At 44.4% G+C, this 13275-nt stretch overlaps 1 protein-coding gene across 3 annotated transcripts in view; it reads left to right on the forward strand.

Annotated features, from left to right (window-relative positions):
• The window catches only part of LOC115204148 (guanine nucleotide exchange factor VAV2), a gene marked incomplete in the record, with an annotated part of 246388 nt that overhangs the window by 232587 nt on the left and 526 nt on the right, over window positions 1-13275 (forward strand). Inside the window, 17 exon segments of one of the 3 annotated variants that reach the window (XM_029769504.1) lie at window positions 724-809; window positions 937-1069; window positions 1419-1433; window positions 1767-1876; window positions 1994-2095; window positions 5803-5891; window positions 6093-6106; window positions 6320-6341; window positions 6658-6785; window positions 6932-7003; window positions 7100-7164; window positions 7660-7776; window positions 9656-9743; window positions 9852-9993; window positions 10823-10909; window positions 11357-11511; window positions 11755-13275. The exon segment at window positions 11755-13275 is cut by the window's right edge and continues 526 nt beyond it. In XM_029769504.1, the coding sequence (XP_029625364.1) occupies window positions 724-809; window positions 937-1069; window positions 1419-1433; window positions 1767-1876; window positions 1994-2095; window positions 5803-5891; window positions 6093-6106; window positions 6320-6341; window positions 6658-6785; window positions 6932-7003; window positions 7100-7164; window positions 7660-7776; window positions 9656-9743; window positions 9852-9993; window positions 10823-10909; window positions 11357-11511; window positions 11755-11802 (1473 nt within the window). 3 annotated transcript variants of the gene reach the window in all.

The following is a 13275-nucleotide window of genomic DNA, read 5'->3' on the forward strand; positions in this document are numbered from 1 at the left end:
GATGTACTGCCTGTCTTGTCAGTCTGTCTGTCCTGTATGTATGCTCATTGTATCACTGACATGAAATCATTGGTGTAGCCAACACACCCTGAAGGGGGCCGTACAGCTACTGGTGAAAGAGTCATGAATGTCATAATGTTATGGTAGCAGAATAAAATGATGACTCACATTTCCCATTTTGACATCTTGATGTTTAATATATCATCAGTTCAGTACCTCGGTCGATGGCAAAATGTATTCATTGAGATTCCACTAGGTTAGATGAATAATAAAGTAGACAACAATGTGCTGCTCTTAGTTAGTTAGTACCACCACATATTCATCACTGAAAAAAACAGCATTGCTACATCCGTTTTTAGACACCTAAATGACCTAAATGAATGATATCTATCCAATGATCCTTCAAGAATGAAACTCCTCAATGTTTCGTGAGCATTTGTCATACCCCATCAGAACCAAAATATCCTTTATCCTTTGTCTGTAAACAAGGTATATGTAAATAAACACTGTATATCCTCAAAACATAGTTAAAACTATCATTTTGATATCATGGATTGTCATTCCATATATCTATAGCTTTGTCTATGAATTTGAGAGTGGTTGCATTTTTCGAGCCCCATCCATCAGCTGTTTACCAAATCAGTGGCAGGGTGCCCGCTTTTTAATTGTTTGAACTGCAGATTCCCGCTTTAATCCAGGCGTGTGTATATGTGACCCGAGCAGCAGGTCAAACTGGAGGAGTATGGCAGACCAAAGATAGATGGAGAGCTCAAGGTGTCCTCCATAGTCAACCGAACAAAACAGGACCGGTGAGTAGACCAAGCTTCACTATCAAATTCAGACTTACTGAATGTGTGCCATGTGATTAACAGCCTTTCTTATGGACAACACATGCGTTCAGAACTCTAACTGCTGTTCTACGGTTCCTTTTCCAAGGTACATATTCCTGTTTGATAAAGTGGTCATTGTGTGCAAGCGGAAAGGCTACAGCTATGAACTGAAAGAGATCATTGAGCTGCAGTCATACAAAATGTCTGACGACCCCATGAACAACAGGGACGTGAAGAAGGTAGGCAGCAGCCTTGAGCTGCGATTTCTCCTAACACCCTGCTGAAGAGACACGCTCAGCCCAGGTTCTGCAATGTCTTAGCAACCATTACAAATGGTGTCCTTGAGGTAGAGCTGCGGTGACGTTCACTTCAGATAAGCAAGCTCATGTGTAATGCATTGAAGTGTCAGATCTGTATGCGCTGTGCCGGCCTATGCTCTGAAGAACATGTAAATGCAATGAAGGTCATTTACAATACAGGCCGTGAGCATTTTCCACCAATCTAACCATTCTTTTGAATCTGCATGTGTGGTCGTGTGCATGTGTAACTGGGTCTTCTCTGGTGTGTTTCTCTTTGCATGCATACCAGTCCAGTGGAAAAATGGTAAGCTGAAGCAACCCTTAACTCATCTTCTCATAGCAGCCAGTGTGTGTGTGTGTGTTGTGTTGGGTGTCATGCTATGATTTCATGTGCACCCTCTGGCTATGTGATTCTCTTAACTTTTTGTCAGATGCATTGCCATGAGTGAACACTGTCTCTTAGTTAGCTCCAAAAGGAATGTGTAGGCTATAGAAAGTGCATTTTGTTAGTATACATGATTTTTTGGGGGGAATTTGTTACAATCCTCCTCGTCTCCCCCACCACTCTCTCCATCTACCTCCATATTTCTTTCTCTGTACCATCCTTTCTTCATTCTCTCTCTCTCTCTCTCTGCAGTGGTCCTATGGCTTCTACCTGATCCACCTGCAAGGCAAGCAGGGCTTTCAGTTCTTCTGTAAAACAGAGGACACCAAGAGGAAATGGATGGAGCAGTTTGAGATGGCCATGTGGGTACAGTAGTAGGCCTATAGAAGCAGCATGCAGCCGAGTGGATCTTTCACACTAATCAGATCCATTTCATTCAAACTCACTATGTATCATGTATGTTTCCTCCAATCCCAAAGGTCAAATATCAAGCCGGAGAAAGCCACGGCCAATCAGCACAACTTCCAGATGCACACGTTTGAGAAGAACACCAACTGCCGAGCTTGCAAGATGCTGCTGAGGTGAGACTTGGCACCAGCCGCACAGCTCCTCCCATGTACCGGGCCTTATCATGCACTTAGTTGACGGATAACAGCACTGTTTTCTAAAGGGATGTTTGTTAGTGGTACTTACTGACAATACACACTTACTTTGATATTCAGTCTGTTGAGCTTGCCAGCCTGTCTAAACTCCCTTAATGACAAATCACTCAGCCTTTGAGTCTTTTTGATTTGACTGACAGCTAGAACACCCACGGAAACACTCTAAAAGCTAACCATTGCAGTAGGCCTGCATCTAAGTTAACAATGTGAGTGCAGCTCCAGCACTACGCTGTGCACTCTTCTGACTTCTAATACAGTGGCTGTCTACACTCTACACTCCATGCAATGTATTGACCCAAAAACGACATAGTAGCGACGCTGACCTAAATTCCCACCCCGTGCTGTGGAAGGGACCAGTGTGCTGCTACTTCTAGCTGCTAACTGCTAATTTCATCAGTAGCCCCAGTGTTTTAGTCTGATGTATGGTGCTGGCTATTGGACATGACAGCGTATACACTGCAGAGCATACACGTGCCGTATTTTACATAACGTAAACGTAATCCACTTGATTGTGTGGCCTGAAAAAAAGAGTGGAACGCTTACGGTGGATGTAGTACATTGAATTTATGGCTATTTAGCGGGGGCTTTTATTCACAGCGACAGTCAGTTAACACAAATAGACAGTGTTTGGCCACCCAGGAATCAAACCTGAAGCTTTTGGAACAGTAGTGTACAGTGCATTCAGAAAGTATTCAGAACCCTTGACTTTTTCCACATTTTGTTACATTACAGCCTTATTCTAAAATGGATTACATTATTATTATTTTTCATCAATCTACACACAATAACCCATAATGTCAAAGCAAAAACAGGTTTTTAGAAATGTTTGCAAATTGTTTAACCCCCCCCCCCATAAATAGCTAATTTACATAATATTCAGCCCCTTTTCTATGAGACTCGAAATTGAGCTCAGGTGCATCCTGTTTTCATTGATCATCCTTGAGATGTTTCTACAAATTTACTGGAGTTCACCTGTGGTAAATTCAATTGATTGGACAGGATTTGGAAAGGCACACACCTGGTCCAACATTGCAGCTACGCTCCCCATGCAACCTGACAGAGCTTGAGAGGATCTGCAGAGAACAATGCGAGAAACTCCCCAAATACAGGTGTGACTAATTTGTTGTGTCATACCCAAGAAGACTCAAGGCTGTAATCACTGCCAAAGGTGCTTCAACAAAGTGCTGAGTAAAGTGTCTGAATACTTGTAAATGTTCCTCTGTAACAATGGCGCAGAGAAGAAGGCTGACATTTTACGTGTCCCCAACCGATAGTTTTTTTGTTTGCAACTTATGTTTTTACTTATTTTGTACATAATGTTGCTGCTACCGTCTTTTTTTATTATTATTTTTTATTTTACCCCCTTTTTTCTCCCCAATTTTTCATGATATCCAATTGTTAGTAGTTACTGTCTTGTCTCATCACTACAACTCCCACACGGACTCAGGAGAGGTGAAGGTCGAGAGCCATGCATCCTCCGAAACACAACCCAACCCAACCAAGCCAAGCCGCACTGCTTCTTAACACAGCGCGCATACAACCCGGAAGCCAGCAGCCGCAATGTGTCGGGGGAAACACCATACACCTAGTGACCTGGTCAGTGTGCACTGCGCCCGGCTCGCCACAGGAGTAGCTAGTGCGCGATGAGACAAGGATATCCCTGCCGGCCAAACCCTCCCTAACCCAGACGACGCCAGGCCAATTGTGCTCCGCCCGTGGGCCTCCCAGTCGCGGCCGGCTGCGACAGAGCCTGGGCTCGAACCCAGAGTCTCTGGTGGTACAGCTAACACTGCGATGCAGTGCCTTAGACCACTGCACCGAAAATAACTTCTGGACATCAGGACTGCGATTACTCACCACTGACTGGCAGGATCCTTTTTTTCCTTTAACGAGTCTAATGAGCCCGACGCGAATGATATACTGCTTTCTCGGGAACAGGCCCAGATCCCCGTGAAGAGGAGGTGGAGAAAAAGGGGCCAGAGGGCGGGCTGCCTTCTGAGAATTCGTTTTGCAAACGTACATTCTTTGGAGAATAAAATCGATGACCTACACGGAAGATTAAACTACCAACCGGACATTCAAAATGGTAATATCTTATGCTTCACGGAGTCGTGGCTGAACGACGACACTATCAACATACAGCTGGCTGGTTATACGCTGTACCAGCAGGATAGAAGAGCGGCGTCTGGTAAGACAAGGGGCGGCGGACTATGTATTTTTGTAAATAACAGCTGGTGCACAATATCTAAGGAAGTCTCGAGCTATTGCTCGCCTGAGGTATAGCATCTGTAGACCACACTATCTACCTAGAGAGTTTTCAGCTTATAGGGAGGAGGTCAGAGACCTGGCCGTGTGGTGCCAGGACAACAACCTCTCCCTCAACATGATCAAGACAAAGTAGACGATTGTGGACTACAGGAAAAAGAGGACCGAGCACGCCCCCATTCTCATTGACGGGGCTGCAGTGGAGCAGGTTGAGAGCTTCAAGTTCCTTGGTGTCCACACCACCAACAAACTAACATGGTCCAAGCACACCAAGACAGTTGTGAAAAGGGCACGACAAGACCTATTCCCCCTCAGGAGTCTAAAACGATTTGTCATGAGTCCTCAGATCCTCAAAAGGTTCTACAGCTGCACCATCGAGAGCATCCTGACTGGTTGCATCACTGCCTGGTATGGCAACTGCTCAGCCTCCTACCGCAAGGCACTGCAGAGGGTAGTGCGAACGGCCCAGTACATCACTGGGGCCAAGCTTCCTGTCATCCAGTACCTCTATACTAAGCGGTGTCAGAGGAAGGCCCCAAAAATTCTCAAAGACTCCAGCCACCCAAGTCATAGACTGTTCTCTCTGCTACCGCACGGCAAGCAGTACCGGAGCACCAAGTCTAGGTCCAAGAGGCTTCTAAACAGCTTCTACCCCCAAGCCATAAGACTCCTGAACATCTAATTAAATGGCTACCCAGACTATTTGCTTCCCCCTCTTTTACACTGCTCCCACTCTCTGTTGTTATCATCTATGCATAGTCACTTTAATAACTCTACCTGTACGTATTACCTCAACTAACCAGTGCCCCCGCACATTGACTCTGGACCGGTACCCCCCCTGTATATAGTCTCGCTATTGTTATTTTACTGCTGCTCTTTAATTACTTGTTACTTTTATTTCTTATTCTTATCCATATTTTTTTTTAACTGCATTTTTGGTTAGGGGCTCGTAAGTAAGCATTTCACTGTAAGGTCTACACCTGTTGTATTCGGCGCATGTGACTAATACAATTTGATTTGAAATGTGATATTTCAGTTTTTTTATAAATTAGCAAAAATGTATAAAAACCTGTTTTTGCTTTATCTATATGGGGTGTTGTGTGTAGATTGATGAGGGGAAAAACAATTTAATCCATTTTAGAATAAGGCTGTAACGTAACTAAATGTTGGAAAAGTCAAGGGGTCTGAATACTTTCCAAATGCACAGCATCCCATGTTGTACAGTATGTTCTATTTAGAGTGGTGTTTAGATAAAGACATGTCCAAGCTGGTCAGGAATGATCCTGTGCAGAATTGGCTTGTCAGTGTCTGTCATTTCCTCACCCCCCCCCCCCCCCCCCCCCCACTGTCTGTGTCTCCAGGGGGATCTTCTACCAGGGGTACTACTGTTCCCGCTGTGGGACTGGAGCACATAAAGAGTGTCTAGAGTGCATCACCATCTGCAAAATCAGTAGGTTTACTTTACGCTCAACTCCAGTACTATATATTACAGTGGGACTTCACAGGTGTAGGAGCAACTTCATGTGAAGTGTTACTGACAAGTCTCCCTAGATACAGACTGTCCAATGGGACATGAATAAATACTGAGTTGTAACATTTTGTTGACCGACTGCTCTTTCTCTTCCTTTCTCTTTCTATCTTATTTTTTCAGATCCACTCGACACGGTGAGTGTTTCACCCCCCCCCCGCTTCTTAGACATTCAGCTTCATCACCTTTTGAAGAATGCCATCTATTGTTTCATGAAGAAGTTCTCATATTGCTGTTTTATTGATAAATGATTGATACATCTATTTGGTTGTGTAGCATCAGAACACTATAATTCCAGTGTGGAGCTCCCTTATCTTGACCCTGTTATGTGTTGATCCTTCCTCTTTCAGGACCCTGGACTACCGTCATCAGGTAGGAATGCTGTGTATACAGGAATTCACATAGCACAGTGTAATGTTACTCAGTCAGAAATCAAAACAATGTACAGCAGACTTCGATAAAGATTGCTATCAAGCTGTCAAACTAACTTGAAGTTGTTTGGAAGGTGGATTAGAGCTACAGCTCTCTGCTTCCATCTAGTGGAAGACTACAATGCAAGCGCTGATTGAGTAGATTAATACAAGCGATGGAAGTGTTGAGATGTATATGGAGAATTCTGTATGGTCTTCATAGCCCATTGGAAGAGTGCTCAGTTTATCTTACAGTATGCATTTTATCCTGGCTTCAGGCCCTAAGATGGTGGCCGTAAGGAACTATCATGGGACGCCTGTTCCTCCAGGGAAGACTCCACTCTCCTTTCAGACAGGGGACTTCATCGAGCTGCTGAAGGGGGAACCTGACACCACCTGGTGGGAGGTAAAATCACTCCCGCCCCCCTATAAATAGTGACTATAGGTTATCACCTAACATACACATTCTGAGGAACAGTCATATCATTCTCCTATATCCATCCATAGCAGCAGAGTTGTTGTATATCAACACCTAGTGTCTCTCTCTCCCAGGGAAAGCTTATCCAAACCCAGAAGAGTGGTTTCTTTCCTAACAACTGTGTAAAGCCTTGTTTGGACCCCAAGGTAAAATACCCCTCAAACATACACATTAATTCACTCACTAATGATTCTACTCTATTTATGAACTCTCTAATGCTGATTTTGTTGTTGTCACCACAGCCTTTGTTCCAGTCCTTCCCCAGCCGGCAGCCCTCAAGGGAAACAGACTACTATGGATACCCCTGGTACGACCCTTCACCTTGGATACATTATACATGTTTCAAAAGTTGGGATGTCCTCATTTTGAAATGATGATTCAGTGTAGTTTGAAAGTACTATCTTCTCATTTCTCTGCAGTAAATAAATTGTATGATGTTAGGACAGTGCATTACTATGTTAAGACAGGGCATTACTATGTTAAGACGGGGCATTACTATGTTAGGACGGGGTATTACTATGTTAGGACGGTGTATTACTATGCTAGGACGGTGTATTACTATGCTAGAACGGTGTATTACTATGCTAGGACGGTGTATTACTATGCTAGGACGGTGTATTACTATGCTAGGACGGTGTATTACAATGTAAGGACGGTGTTTTACTATGCTAGCACGGTGTATTACGTTGCTAGCACGGTGTATTAATATGTTAGGATGGTGTATTAATATGTTAGGACAGTGTATTACTATGTGTATGCGTAGTCCTTCAAGGACCTGTGTTCCCTCTCAATGTCCCATCAGGTTTGCTGGCAACATGGAGCGGACACAGGCTGACAACCTGTTGAAGTCCCACAGCAGTGGAACATACCTGATCAGAGAGAGGACTGCTGAGGCAGAGCGGTTCGCCATCAGCATCAAGTGAGTGTTGTTTACCATTTGCCCTAGGAAAGGTAAATAACAGGAGACTTCTCTGTATCTCTAACACTACCAAACCTACATTCCTTTGCGTAGTTTATAGCGCAAGTCACTTTATTGAATGACTCAATCTTTGTAGTGTACAGTCGTGGCCAAAAGTTTTGAGAATGACACAAATATAAATTTTCACAAAGTCTGCTGCTGCAGTGTCTTTAGATATTTTTGTCAGATGTTACTATGGAATACTGAAGTATAATTACAAGCATTTCATAAGTGTCAAAGGCTTTTATTGACAGTTACAGGAAGTTGATGCAAAGAGTCAATATTTGCAGTATTGACCCTTCTTTTTCAAGACCTCTGCAATCCGCCCTGGCATGCTGTCAATTAACTTCTGGGCCACATCCTGACTGATGGCAGCCCATTCTTGCATAATCAATGCTTCGAGTTTGTCAGAATTTGTGGGGTTTTGTTTGTCCACCCGCCTCTTGAGGATTAACCACAAATTCTCAATGGGATTAAGGTCTGGGGAGTTTCCTGGCCATGGACCCAAAATATCAATGTTTTGTTCCCCGAGCCACTTAGTTATCACTTTTGCCTTATGGCAAGGTGCTCCATCATGCTGGAAAAGGCATTGTTCGTCACCTAAACTATTCCTGGATGGTTGGGAGAAGTTCCTCTTGGAGGATGTGTTGGTACCATTCTTTATTCATGGCTGTGTTTTTAGGCAAAATTGTTAGTGAGCCCACTCCCTTGGCTGAGAAGCAACCCCACACATGAATGGTCTCAGGATGCTTTACTGTTGGCATGACACAGGACTGATGGTAGCACTCACCTTGTATTCTCCGGACAAGCTTTTTTCCAGATGCCCTAAACAATCGTAGAGGGGATTAATCAGAGAAAATGACTTTACCCCAGTCCTCAGCAGTCCAATCCCTGTACCTTTTGCAGAATCAGTTACACCTGCCTGCTGCCATTCCTGAGCAAGCTCTGTACTGGTGGTGCCCCGATCCCGCAGCTGAATCAACTTTAGGAGACGGTCCTGGCGCTTGCTGGACTTTCTTGGGCGCCCTGAAGCCTTCCTAACAACAATTGAACCGCTCTCCTTTAAGTTATTGATGATCCGATAAATGGTTGATTTAGGTGCAATCTTACTGGCAGCAATATCCTTGCCTGTGAAGCCCTTTTTGTGCAAAGCAATGATGACGGCACGTGTTTCCATGGTTGACAGAGGAAGCACAATGATTCCAAGCACCACCCTCCTTTTGAAGCTTCCAGTCTGTTATTTGAACTCAATCAGCATGACAGAGTGATCTCCTGCCTTGTCCTCGTCAACACTTCCCTGTAGCTCAGTTGGTAGAGCATGGTGTTTGCAACGCCAGGGTTGTGGGTTCGATTCCCACGGGGGGGCCAGCACAGAAAAAAATGTATGAAATGAAATGTATGCATTCACGACTGTAAGTTGCTCTGGATAAGAGCGGCTGATAAATGACTAAAATGTAAACACTCACACCTGTGTTAACGAGAGAATCACTGACATGATGTCAGCTGGACCTTTTGTGGCAGGGCTGAAATGCAGTGGAAATCTTTTTGGGGGATTCAGTTCATTAGCATGGCAAAGAGGGACTTTGCAATTAATTGCAATTCATCTGATCACTCTTCATAACATTCTGGAGTATATGCAAATTGCCATCATACAAACTGAGGCAGCAGACTTTGTGAAAATGAATATTTGTGTCATTCTCAAAACTTTTGGCCACCACTGTACATTGCCAGGAAGTTGTCATACAGTTTGGGATGCCTTTAGAGTTAAACCATGCCCACTCTGTCCGTTCCCTTCCCTGTGATTCCTCTCGAGTCACTGCAGTACTTTTGTTTCCGACAGGTTCAATGATGAAGTGAAGCACATTAAAGTCATTGAGAAAGACAGCTGGATCCACATCACTGAGGCTAAGAAGTTTGAGAGTCTACTGGTAATATAGCTTTCATCAATCAGTCACATATTGTCCCGTACTACTTCTAATGCTTATATGATTAATGAATGACCCTATTGCTCCTTTCTCTTGTGTTCTGTCTGACAGGAGTTGGTGGAGTACTATCAGTCTCATTCGCTGAAGGAGAGTTTCAAGCTGCTAGACACGACTTTACGATATCCCTATAAATCTAAAGAACGGGGGCCGGCGTCGCGGGCCAGCACCCGCTCTCCAGGTGAGCCCATCCCTGGTGAGCCTCCATCTTCCTCTACTGTCTGACAATACAGACATCCCTATTCAGAGTTAGTGCATGCATTCTTAGAGTGTACAGGGCTATGGGCACAGAGTTAACTGATAGGGACAGGCTGCTGGTTTGTTTCTCCTCCCGCCCCTCTCCTCCCAGAACAGGAGACACCAAGCCAGGCCAGTCACCCTGCAGGGCTTGGTCCCTCCCAGAGTCACAACTTCCCCTGACCTAACCAACCCGCCAAAGAGAGAGTGAGGGGGGAAAGCTGGGCTGGGGCTCCTGGCAGCTGTCTCAGGCCCTGAGCTGGCTGGCTGGCCAGCTGAGTAGGCTCTGTTGAACACTCTCCATCATTAGATGTGTAATAAATGATTTGGCTCTGCTCTCTGCTCTGGCCAGCCTCCCACATAGTCTTTCTCCCTCTCCAGCCAGGTCCATCTGGCTCAAACGACACTTTTTTCCCCTCCATTTTTCTGGTCAGTGTGTGGAAATGGATGGAGAGATGAATGGGAGCGTGTCGTGTGTGTGTGTGGGTTGGAAGGTGTGTGCTTCAGGGCAGAGGATAGGGGCTGGCTGGCCAGGAGCAGGATTCAGCGCCTCTGGTGTCTTGGACATTTGTCAAGGTTGTTTTTTTTAGTGTGTGAGGCATGGGTATAAAATGGAGTATTGTTTTTCTCCCTCTTGATTTAGGCAATTTTTTTCCTATGGGGGCTATCTGTCCAAAGCCCGGTGTGTTGGCCACCTTGATCTCTGGCCAGCTATAGCACGCTCTCTAATTAATTTCCTTTCTCTCTCTTTCTCTCTTTCTTGTTCTCTCTTCCACTGCCTGTCTCAGCAGCCATTGGCGCTTCCTACAACTTCTCCTTCCTCAGTCCTCAGGGTCTCAACTTCTCCTCTCAGAGCTCAGCCCCCTTCTGGTCAGGTACTCTCTCCTCCCTTTTCTTCAGCTCTTGTTCTTCTTCCCTCTTTCCTCTAGCAAGCCACCTCTCCTCTCTTTTCACATCCCTTTTCATCCTGTACTCTTTCATAGCTGCTGTCATAAGTTCTCATCTCTGTTGTCATGTGTCATCACTGTACATTACATTGTTTGGAGCATATAGGATGTGAGACTTTATCTTTATGTGTCATCACTGTGCCATCATTGAGTAGAGCATTGAATGAACTGGTTTCTTTAGAAAGTCAAATTGAATCAAGGTGTAGAATCCATCTCCTCCGTATCACTCATGCACCATCCTCTCCTCCAACCCTAATCTCCACGACTGTCTGTTAATGTTGTGCACTCTCCCACGATCTTTATTTGTGGGCCACCAATGTGTCTGGTCTCTCTGCACTCTTATCCCACGGACTCGCTCTGATGTCATTGTTGCAGTATTCACGCCGAGGGTGGTCAGCACAGCGGTGGCCAGGTACAACTTTGCAGCACGGGACATGAGAGAGCTGTCACTCAGAGAAGGGGACATCGTCAAGATCTACAGCAAGATTGGAGGAGACCAGGGCTGGTGGAAAGGAGAGGCCAATGGCAGGGTGAGAGAGAACCAATATAGGAGGGGCTTAAGAGATGTTATTCATGATATTACAATGTTCTTATTGTAGCAATTGCTGTGTAATTACACAGGTATGAGAGAATCTTAATGTACAGGGTTTCCGCAAAGTGAAGTCTACAATGTTGTCTAATCTAGCATTTGCCTCACTGAAATCTAGAAGGCTTTTCTGTAGGCTACAGTATTAGATTTTTGCCAAGTTTCTGATCTCTTGTTGACATTTCAGATTGGCTGGTTTCCCTCAACGTACGTTGACGAAGAAGGAGTTCAGTGAGGCTCTGATGTCACCACGGCCCCAGTCCAATCACATCACACCTCGCTCCACAGTCCTCAGAGAGGACTAGTTGGTTTCCAGGGAAACACTATGTGGAATACTTTTTGCTGGATACTGATTTTGCAGTGAACAACGTTTCTACTCCGGTTTTCTTCCTACTTGTATGCATCGGCTTTGCTTATGTTGTTTTTTTGTAAGATCTTGTCCTGTTTGATCTCTGTGAGGAAGTCTGTCTGCCTCTTGTTGTTCTGAAGAGGCTGACATGGACTGTGAAAAATTGTAGAGAGGCCCAGCATACAGTACATACAGATACTGGGAACCTATAGTTTTATGACATAGATAGACTCCTCCTTTGTTGCAGGTCTATGGGAGGGGCTAATATAATGTATAGATAATTTATTTAACAGAGATCCTAACAATTATTGTGTGTTGTTGAGATTAGCAACACAGCAGTCAAAAAGAAAAAGAACAAGACACAGGTTTGTGTCTTTTTGCTGGAAGATTTTGCCTTAGTTGTCATGGCGATGCCTTGAAGGCTTACAGGAGAGATGGAAGGAGAAATGGCCTTGCACACACACACACACTCACACTTGCCCTTGCCTTTGAATTGTGGTCAATGCTCACAGGTTTCGCCAGTCATGGTCCATGGACTATCTGCAGCTTAGTCGAGCTCTACTCATCCATCCTCTACTGCAGAGTGGACTATGGATGGAGAAGAAGAGAGAAGGGGGCGATGGAACATTTGGGATTGCTCCAGTCATCAACACTCTATGTGACTGGTGCAAGAAGGGAGGAAGTTCATTAATTCGTCCCCCTTGCCGACTGAAGATAGACAGTGGCCCTCAGAAACATTGCACTGGAGTCGGGGAATGAACTGTTCCTGTTGCAGCCAAAAAACACAGCGTCCCACTGAGAGGTGTAATGATAGGTAGAATGGGTGTACAGATAGAAGGTTCACATCAGTCTCAGCACTTTACGTCTATGGGATCTCCTCACAATCAACAGGATGCAAAAAGGGAAACTTTTAAGTCAGTCCAACACCCACTTAATGCACTGAAAATCTATCTTGGTGTGCAATGTTTTTGTTGTTTTTATTTTGTTTTATTTTGAACAAGACCAAATTTACTTGCTGAAAACTGGACCAACCTGAATTATTTTAAAGCCAAATGCAACCTCTTTTTATTAATGTCCGCATGAACTTTAACCTAGATATTTGTATTATCAGTTTGTTTGTACCTTGCCTTATTTTACAAATGGACACATGGTACTGGGACTTTAGCAAGTTTACAATTTAAATCAACTTTTGTTGCTTTGGTGACTGGCGAAGTAATATGGCAGCTCCATGAATTACATAGAATCAGAAAGTCAACATCATACTATGATGATTTACCTGAACATAATATGAAGGTGTCACAATATGGACATATTGTATGCAGTCATACATTTTCTAGCTCCAAGGGAAAACAGTGCAGC

The sequence above is a fragment of the Salmo trutta genome, chromosome 12 (genome assembly GCF_901001165.1).
Source record: "Salmo trutta chromosome 12, fSalTru1.1, whole genome shotgun sequence".
Lineage (NCBI taxonomy): Eukaryota > Metazoa > Chordata > Actinopteri > Salmoniformes > Salmonidae > Salmo > Salmo trutta.